Source organism: Oncorhynchus nerka, linkage group LG9a (assembly GCF_034236695.1).
Source record: "Oncorhynchus nerka isolate Pitt River linkage group LG9a, Oner_Uvic_2.0, whole genome shotgun sequence".
NCBI lineage: Eukaryota > Metazoa > Chordata > Actinopteri > Salmoniformes > Salmonidae > Oncorhynchus > Oncorhynchus nerka.
In genome coordinates, this window is record NC_088404.1 from 30,758,961 (window position 1) to 30,768,962 (window position 10,002).

A 10,002-nucleotide genomic window follows, 5' to 3' on the forward strand; every position below is an offset into this window, starting at 1 on the left:
CCCAGCCGAGCCAGACACCAGCATAGTCCCCTCCTCCCTGCGCCCAGCCTCCCCTCTCTCCCACCCTCACCAAACCTTGGCTCCCCCAGAGGCTACAGTCCCCACCAACACTAGCTTCTCCACCCTGCCTCCTGTCTCAGTCATCCCCTCTGGGTCCTCCACTCTTCCCCCCTCCACATGCCAAGTTGCAACCGGGAGGGTGTCTCCAACCCCAGTTCCAGCCCCTGCATCTGCTACCACTGATCCCACCCCACACCCCCAGCCTGACTACCAAGCTGCCCCCTCTCAGCCTACCCCTGCCCAAATCACATCCCCTCCTCCAGCTGCTCCCCAGGCCACCTCGGCCCCTGTCCCCCCAGCTGCAACCCCCCAGCTGGGAAGCAGCTCTGCCCCTTTCCCCCTGTCTCTGGAGCTCCACCCAGTAACTCTGGGACTGTGACCAGCTCAGAGCAGCACCCTGCAGCTGACCTTGTTCCTATTCCATCCTCTCAGCCTATCCCTGAGTCCATACCTGTCACTCAGCCCACCTCCTCCCAGTCCCAGCCTATCCCTGCCTCTGTCCCTGTGGCACAGTCTGCAATGGCACCCACCCAACTTCCACCCTCTACCCTGCCCTCCCAACCGTCCCAGCCAGGGGACCCAGATGGGGTAGAGTCCCAGTCCAAGGTCCCTGGTATAGATGACATACATGCCCTGGATAAGAAACTGCGCTCCCTCTTTAAGGACACATCCTCTGTGGACACTGGCAACACTGAGACCACCTCCCCCTCCACAGGGACCATCTCCCCTCCCCCCGGGGCGGCCCCGGTGCCCCCCTCCAACCTGTCTCTCACCACCGGGGACAGGGAGCCCAGGGCCCCACCACGACCCCAGGACAGGGCCTCACACCAGGGGGACATGCACAGACACCTCCAGCCAAGCCGGGTCAAGCCACCAGTGCACAGGTACAATGGAGGGAACTGTCTTTGTCTAGTGACTGAGAAAATACAGTATTTGTACTAAACGCTTTTCCCCCTCTACTCTTTCCTCAGTTGTAACTTGGGTATGATTTTCTCCCACCTCGATGATAATGAAATCTTCCTGTGTGTCTGTGTCAGGTGTATCCTGTTGGCTCTGAGCAGGCAGGCACCCCTACCTCCGAGCAACTGCCTCCATTCCCAGGACCAAACCAGGTTAGTTCTTTTCACAACTTGTTCCTTTGAGAAGTTGTAAATTGTGTGAAGTTGTGAGTTTTGTAGGTGTGTGGAATAGGTGATTATTTACTGTTGTTGTTAGGTATGAGTTGTGGTAGTAGTGGTGAGTTATTTTGAGTGGTACTTTCTGAGTGAGTTGAGTTGGTTTGTTTGTTACTGACATGTCTTGTTTGTGTGTCTAGTCCCAGCAGCCTGTGGGTAGTCTGGACGGCCAGCTAAGGAGAGCTCTGAGCCCAGAGACCATCCCAGGGAGCAGTGAGGCAGCCGTGCCCTCCACAAGGGTTGTTGAACTGGGACGCTTCCAAGTCTCCGTTGCAGCAGACGCTAGCACCGGCAGCACTCCTGACCCCTCCAACATCGCTTCCTCTTCCTCTCTCACCCCATCCTCCTCATCCTCCTCTTCTTCTTCCTCCTCTTCCTCCCTCTCCAGCCCTGAAAACACCCTCCACCGCTCCTCCCTCCTTTCCAAAGGGGTCCGTAGAGGAGACTCTGTAGATGCGCTCTCTTCTGTCCCAACACAGCCCACTACCATCGGACGCTTCCAGGTGTCTACTAGTGCCAGCATTGGCCCCAGCCCTAATTCTGTCTCGAAGGTGGGCCGTTTCTCAGTGATGCCAGCCGCAGTCAATCCCACGGCACCTCCGGGGTCTAGCCCCTCCCATCAGAACGACCCTTCCTCTTCGATCTCTGACCTCCGTAGCTCTGCCCCTGGCGTGAACAGTGGTTCATTTAACCATTACATGACCAGCGACAACGAGGACGACTCAGGGCCTGAGGACGAGGCCTTCCAGAGCGAAGTCAGCTGCCTCCGAGAGAAGTATGTTACCTTCACTCCTCCAATATTTAACCTGTTTGCTGTTTTGGGCTATATTTATCTTATTTGTTTATCTCAATGGGATCACTTGCATAAGTAAAGGATAAAATGAGAGGGGTGACTGTTGTACTGGATTTTATGTTATAATTAGCGATGTGATGGTCATGGAGTTTTGGATGACGATAATTGGCCAGCCAAATGACCGAGGCCTCTGTAATAACTGTTAGAATAGCAAATAAATATGCAGTTGTTTGCTCCAACAACTTGCTTGTTTCAGCAAGGAGCAACAAAGTTTAATCACATTGTTAAGAGTCCACTGACTCAACTGCATGAATGCCCGTCTTAAGTCAGCTGTTCCTTGCAACAACAAAAAATAAACGGTTATGAGTCATTTTTATGACGCTCTTCATCCATAACCTTCAGTTACACAGTAATTGTGCCAGCACTAGTTACAACCCTGCCCTCTCCTCCCCTCCACAGGCATATGATAGAGATCCAGACCCTCCACTCACGGCAGAAGGAGGAAATAGATGCTCTGTTCGCCAGGCTGGGTAAACCTCCTCCTTCAGCTGTCCTCTCCCCCGCTATGGCTGGGGGCAGACGTAGACCCAAGACCAAGGCCAGCAAATCAGCCCGCAGCAGCGCCCAGGCCAGCCCCCAGCACTCGGGTAACCAGAGTTATGATTGGTCTGTCTGTGCACTGCTGAATGGAAATTTACACGACTGAAAGCAACAACTAATTTGTTGATATTAAAGGGTAGAGGCTGCTAGATTAGGATGTGTAAATGTAATGTGATCCGTTTCTCTCCTCTCAACTTGGTTGGTGTGTGTGTTTAGGAGCCCCAGTCACAGGCCAGATCCCCCCAGCGTCCCCACCTAAGCAGACGTCTCCCCCCACTGCAGCGCTCTCAGACAGCCAGACCTCCACCATGGGTAAGCACACAGAGCTGTTTTCCTTTTGTCTATGCTCCATCACTACATGTTTTAAAAAGGAAAACCTAAGCAATATTCCTCAAACCAAGAGATAACTCTCCAGAAGAGAAGCCAAATTTGATTGAGAAATTAGTTGGCTTCCCAGGTTGAACTCGTCCCTGTGTTCCTTCCAGGAGTGAGTGGGACCAGTTCAGACAGTGGAGTGAACACCAGCCAGTCTCAGCCATCAGGCCCTAACACAGCGCCGGCCCTAACACAGAACCGAAAGGGCACGTTCACAGACGACCTGCACCAGCTTGTTGACAACTGGGCCCGAGACGCCATCAGCCTCTCCCAGGGCAAGAAAGGACCCAAGGGAACAGCCCAGGGACCCGGACATGACGTAAGACCACACTTCTCATTCTAAAGAAAAGTGTATCTCAATAAATCGTTTTTTGGCTCTATTTTACATAATTTTTGCCCTTTTTTCTCAATTGTAGTTTTGAACGTGTTATGTGCTAATGTAACTAAACTGAGCTGCAACTTCCCCTTCCCTCTTATGGCCCCTCCCTAACTACAGATCCCTCTACATATCCCTCCACAAGCAAACATGAGCCGAAAGTTTTCTGCCCCTGGCCACCTGTGCCCTACCCTCCCGTCTACCACCCTGGCAGGTGCCCACCTCCCCATTACCACTAACCCCTCCAACCCACTCTGCCAGCGTCAGGGCTCTCTAGGCCCCCCCCCCCAGGGATTTGGCTATGGCACAGCCCCCTACAGCACCCCCCAGTGGGCAGGACCCTGTCAGGTGGGTCTCCTGGCCCAGTACCAGGCCCCTTCCGTGGCCTCAGCCCCCCTTCAGCAGGCCTTCCACATGGGAGCCACCCAGAAACCTGTTAGCAATCCTGGAGGTCCCAACCTGAGGCCCACATAGCCCAGTCTGCAGCCCTGGACCTGGGTTAGTAAGGCTGGGCTGATAGGAACTGAGGGCAGGGAGGAAGAGAGCCATAGGAGGACAACTACTATCTGACGTTCTATTTCACTAATTGGTGAGGTGAAATAAAGAGGATGAAGTGAAAATGGAGGAGAGGAGGCTGTGGTTCAGTCCTGTCAGACAGAGAGCGATGTCTGTCAGTTGGAGGGAGAGTGCAATACATACCCACAGCACACAATCACACCTTCACCCTTACCAGGGCCCAGTCTTTTCTGCCAATGGCTGTGGAAGCAGGCTGTGATTGACATTTGGGTTTGTCCAATGAAAGCTATGGACCCAAGGGCACATCTGGCAATGGCCAAAGACATCTGTTGAAAGCACCATTGTGATCTCATCATTCCCTTAAACAGGAGGGTAGGGTGGGGGAAGTCTTAATCACTTCTTGACTGTAACTGGCCTTAAGCTTACCTAGGACAGAGTTAGCAGATGGAGAGAACCCCCACAAACACATACACATGCGCCTCCTAGCACTACTGTCATTGGCTGAGATTGAGGCGTTGAATGGTATGAGAAACTGATTAATTGTGGGTAACAAGTTTGTATAATGAAAGGAGAGTGAGATATGTAGAGAAGCAAGGAGGTGGAATGAGAGAAAGATAGTGAATGGAAGTTGGTTAGGTAGGGTTATAGTGGATAGTGTTTGGCTAGTGTTACTCATTTGATCACCATACAGTAAGATGCAGTAATAGCAATGTGAGGAAAGGAGTGAGCCCCCTGTGTAAGAGTGGCCTTAAACCCCCAAACACATACACATTGTCTTTGTATATAGAGATATTTCTTGTCCTAAGTTATGGTTATATTTGATTATCTGTCCCTCTGAGCTGGTCTGATGTGATGTTCTGCTTGACTGGGTGTGTTAGTTTCTTATGAGACCATCACCTAATGTGAGTGTGAGCTAAGTAACAGACCTGTCTGTAGATAGTTTATTAATACCTACTTCACCTGTCTTGTCCAGGCTTTGGATTTACCCTGAAGTGACTGTATCCATGAGTGTTTTAGGTTTACGCCTTAGCGACTGGTTAGGCTCAGTGGTTTGAGTTGTTGGCTTCAGCTACTGTGATCATTTGGTTTTCGACCTTAGCTACTGTGTCAGTCAGTTGTCTCACACCTCACCACCTGGTGTACTGTAGTCAGACTCTGGTAAGCAAGGCTATGGTCCTTGGTACAGTTCTGTTAGAAAGGCATTACATTCTTGAGGCATAGGGTTATCTTGCGAGTGAACGGTGCATGGTGTTCACACACAGATCTCTAAGCAATGTCAACAAAAATGTCTTTAACCTTATTTCCAGTTGTCATCTTTCAGAATCATGACAAATTGTCTGGGGTTTCTGTGGCTTGTTTTATGTGTATATTTTAAATAAAAATACAAAAGATGTTCTTTATCGACCTGTTCAGCGATCAGATTTTGATGTTTCACAGTAATTATTAAAGGTTGTTAAACAACATGTAGTTAAAGGAATATAAAAGTGCAATTGCAGGGTTATTATTAGTATTATAATCTGTCACACAGGGGAGTAGTTATGTGCTTCTTCTGCTCTTATCATACACCACCCTGTAATTTTATCTTGTTTTACTGTGCATATGTGTATGTATATATGTGTATATATGTATGTATGTGTATGTATATATATGTATATATGTGTATATATGTATGTATATATATATATGTATGTATACATATATACACACGTGTGTGTGTATATATATATATATATATATATATATATGTGTATATACACATGTGTATATGTATGTGTGTATATATATATATACACACATATGTGTATATATACACATATACGTGTATATGTATGTGTGTATATATATATATATATATATACACATACATATACACATATATGTATAGACACACGTATGTATACACACATACATGTATATGTGCGTATATGGGTTTGCACATAATGCTCATCATAGAGTACTCTATGTCTTGCTGTAACCCACCCCCACACAGTAACAGTAAAAACTTGCAGAACTCTTTAGTGCCTTGCATTTTCACTACTGAGAGAAATTCCACCGTAAACACCTAGCCCTGCGGTTCTGATGGCTTAAAGTCCAGTGACTGAAAGACCTGTTTTTATTACCAACCATTGACATCCATCAGAAACGTCCTCAGACATCGGTAAATGTCTAATGTGGAGGTTAAGAGGAAGTTTTACATACCTTAACAAGTCAGTGTCAGAAGAGGCAGGTGACAGTCGTATACCAACACAAGACTGTCTAATTGAATGCAGAGCACACAGGGTACATTTACATTTAAGTCATTTAGCAGACGCTCTTATCCAGAGCGACTTACAAATTGGATTGTATGAAGACAAGTTATTTTCTGTCGTCACCAATGGTGTTTGTGTGTAAGCTGCGTATCTTATATTGGTTGTCAAAGGTAGATTTGGGTAAGATTAGTCTGTTAGTAGGTTTTCTGAATGAATGTAATCAGTACAGTATTGCATAGCATCACTTATTTTAAGAAAAGGAGAACTAAACCGTTGTCTTGTTTTTTTCCCTCATTGGTACCATTCTCTTGCTTCTTTGTCACCTCGCATGAATGGTACCATTCCCCTCACTACAGTGCCCTTCTCACCTACCCAGTCCTGGATTGAATAACTACATTCATTTCTCTAGAGAATATTAAGTTACTGCATTGCAGAATATGCTATGTTTGAAGTTCTATAGGAACCGAGGGGGAATGGAGTTGTTTGCATGCTGAGGATGGTTGTTACTGACTTTTAGAAAAACAGTGTTTTTGATATTTGGAAAACTGAGATCCTGCTTTTTTTTTGTTAATCTTTGCCTTGCTGTAAGTGAGTCCACACAAAGTGCCGATCTTTAATTGCCATTCACTGCTGTCACAGGCACATCTTTTAGTTGTCAATGTATCCATATGTGTTTCCTGAATTCTGCATGCTAACTGGTTTTAGACCTTGGGCTTACTTACAACACAACCCACTGTACAGCACATGCCCACACATAAGCTACTAATCATCCTATTAACAGTAAATCTGTTATTTATCCTCAAGTGGTTAAAAGATTATCCTGACAAAATGACATATCACTAAGTTATTTAATGTTGTACCCTTGGATTCCTGTCCTCTCTGGCTCTTGTGACCAGTCTACTCTATGGTTTTGTGTATGTTTTTTCACATTGTACAAAATGTAAAAAAGATAAATAAAAATAGAACTGATCATTATGAGTGTGTCGTCTTATACATGCACCAAGTAGACCTAGTGTATGCTTATTTCTGCCATTGAAGGCTCCTCAGAGGAGGAAGGGGAAGACCATCCTCTGATTTTATTTTTTATATTTAAAAAGTTATCCTTGGATAAGACTATACTAAATATAATCACATGTCCCCAAATATTTGATTAAAACACCATTTTGTAATGGCCTACAGTAGCCTCAACAGCACTTTGTAGGGTAGCACCATGATGTAGCTGGAGAACAGCTAGCTCCTTCTGGGTACATTGACTTCAGACTTCAATACAAAACCTAGGAGGCTCATGATTCTCACCCACTTCCATAGACTTATGCAGTAATTATGACAACTTAGAGGATGTCCTCCAACCGATCAGAGCTCTTGCAGCATTAACTGACATGTCCACCTAATCAAAGGATCAGAGAATGAATACTGCTACAGCTAGCTAGCACTGCATAAAATGTGGGAAGTAGTTGACAAAGAGAGACAATAGTTGAACAGTTTTGAACAAAATATCTTCCAAAAGAGGAGAAATTGAGATGTTTTTTATTTCAGTTTCTTTTAACTAGAATTTTTATTTATTTTACCTTTATTTAACCAGGCAAGTCAGTTAAGAACAAATTCTTATTTTCAATGACTGCCTAGGAACAGTGGGTTAACTGCCTGTTCAGGGGCAGAACAACAGATTTGTACCTTGTCAGCTCAGGGGTTTGAACTTGCAACCTTACTAGTCCAACTCTCTAACCACTAGGCTACCTGCCGCCCCACTAGGCTACCTAGCTAGTTTAGCCTACACAAACACCCTGCTCAAACAGACGGATACTAATTTAGCTAGCTTAGGTAAGATTTTGGTTTTACTTATTTATTGCCACCGAGGCCCACTGGTGTAAACGCTAAACTGCTTATTGACTGTACTCTAACGTTACATGATTGTAGCGGGTTTATTAATGCGTTCTATTAGCCATGTTGACTATGACGTTACTTTAGCTAATATGGTGACAAAGATGTGGGCTGTGTGTAGCGGTTATATGGTTTGGCATGTAAAGATTTTTTTCACATACAGCCGATGTGTTATGCATTGAAGTCCACAAGCGAAGGGACAGCGCATAAACGCAATGTGGCTGCTATGAAAGTGGACTGTGTTTACACATAGCGGTATATTCATTCTGTTGAAAAACTTTTCTTAAATGGGAACAAAAATGGGATAAACATACCTGCATTTGTCCAATAGAAACTCATTTGCAACTGTTGGACTAATGATTACACTATATCAGATAGACGCAGGCAAGAGTGTGCAAGGTTATATTGAATGTGTCCATGTGTCAGCTCAAAAATGTATCTCGACCTGTGTGCACCTACGTTGTAAACTTTCATTCATAGGCTAGGTTGTAGCAACCTCATGGGTATTGGGAAAATTTGAGTATCATGTAGTAGCCTAACCCTATTGCTGTTACATTGAACTGGTTGAATGGAATATGACTGAGTCATCCAATATGCTGTAATAGAAATACAGCCATGCTCATTAAAAAAAATATATAATCTTCCCTTATCTTAAACAGCACAGACCGTCACTTATTTCTGCCAATGAGGTTGGTGTGTGGCCAGGGTACTGGACCTGTATGTAACATTGAGAAGGAATGTAATGTTCCTAGAATTCAGATATGTGATCAAAACATGTAAAATCAGAACAGAGGGTTACTAGTAAATACACATGTAAATATTTATTTGCATTTAGCAGCAACAAGAGATTCCTATATACTCAACATATGAATTAAAATACCAAAATTAAAATGATTTGTTGTTCAAATGGATTTTAGGTGACAGTGAAACAGCTCTTTCTCATGTGTAGACCTTGTGTTTCTTCATGAACTGTCCTTGTCTGTATGGACTGAAGGGCTCACCTGTGACAGGAGAATGGAATTAATAACAATCTAGAAAATAGTGTACCATTAACAATGTTCCTCAAATTCATTAAATGGAAGCCTTTACATTGCTAGAATACCTGATTCAGGTAATCGAGGTGTTAATGAATCAGATCTGTTAGCGCTGGTCAGGAACAGAAGCCTGCACACCCAGTAGTTTTCCAGGAGCAGGGTTAACACTTTCATTCATTACCCAGTCCAGTCTCACCTGCCCTGTCTGATGTCCTGGTGCTGGTTGTGATTTGGGGGGCTGAACTGGGTTTGGTGCCACCCAAGCTCTCGGGTTCGTGGGTCGTGCTCCCCTTATGGTCATTCCCTACCCTAAATTCTATTATCTCATTCCCTTCTCTTTTTTGACCTGCACTTTTGTAGCATGGATCGTTAGAATTGCACTGTACTCGTACCTTGCGATTACATCTGTGACAAATAAATTAATCTAGTTTAGCTAGCTAACAGTAACTATAGTGTACTGGCTAGCAGATGTTTTGGCATTAATTTGCCGATGGAAAACGAGCTGGCTATGAGGTGAAGCTTTACTACTCGACACAAACGTTGAAAAGTTCATAAATGTTCCGTAAATTACCTTTGACTTTAGCTAACGAGTGAATTCTAGCTACAAATATTATTTGCATTTCCTGCTTACCCCTGGTTCGTAGTTTGAGTGACGTATCTCCTCGAAATTTACCCTGGTCACGCCCTTCGCTTTGTTCATTGGTCGTATGCGGGTTCAGTGGGTTTCTATTTTCAAGAATATTAGATTTGCGCATTTATTGCGCAGTGATGAACTAAATGAATCAGCATCATAAATCCAGATGTCATTTCGTCAATCACATACCATAGCCGTATATGTGAAAAACAAATAATATCCTCGAAAAAATATTTGCAATCACCGTTTCTCTACCTCAATTGTGCCAGGACGTGCCCTGATTGACTGCACTGACGCTCGCCACGAACA

At 44.9% G+C, this 10,002-nt stretch overlaps 1 protein-coding gene and 1 long non-coding RNA gene across 3 annotated transcripts in view; one reads left to right on the top strand and one right to left on the bottom strand.

Moving 5' to 3' along the window:
- Positions 1 to 7,119, top strand: part of LOC115134173 (serine/threonine-protein kinase WNK1-like) — a 60,939-nt gene extending 53,820 nt beyond the window's left edge. The window contains 9 exon segments of the mRNA XM_029667880.2: positions 1 to 391; positions 394 to 838; positions 841 to 944; positions 1,098 to 1,172; positions 1,376 to 2,010; positions 2,488 to 2,675; positions 2,845 to 2,940; positions 3,114 to 3,322; positions 3,500 to 7,119. The exon segment at positions 1 to 391 is cut by the window's left edge and continues 100 nt beyond it. Of these exon segments, the coding sequence (XP_029523740.2) occupies positions 1 to 391; positions 394 to 838; positions 841 to 944; positions 1,098 to 1,172; positions 1,376 to 2,010; positions 2,488 to 2,675; positions 2,845 to 2,940; positions 3,114 to 3,322; positions 3,500 to 3,853 (2,497 nt within the window). The 3' untranslated portion in view covers positions 3,854 to 7,119.
- A 1,712-nt stretch (positions 7,120 to 8,831) lies between these two features.
- Positions 8,832 to 10,002, bottom strand: LOC115134731 (uncharacterized). 2 transcript variants are annotated; one of them, XR_003864367.2, is made up of 2 exons: positions 9,256 to 10,002; positions 8,832 to 9,026 (listed from the first exon to the last, which is right to left on the bottom strand). It is a non-coding gene; the product is annotated as an uncharacterized LOC115134731 (long non-coding RNA). The 2 variants fall into 2 exon arrangements; XR_003864366.2 differs by having other exon boundaries at positions 9,128 to 10,002.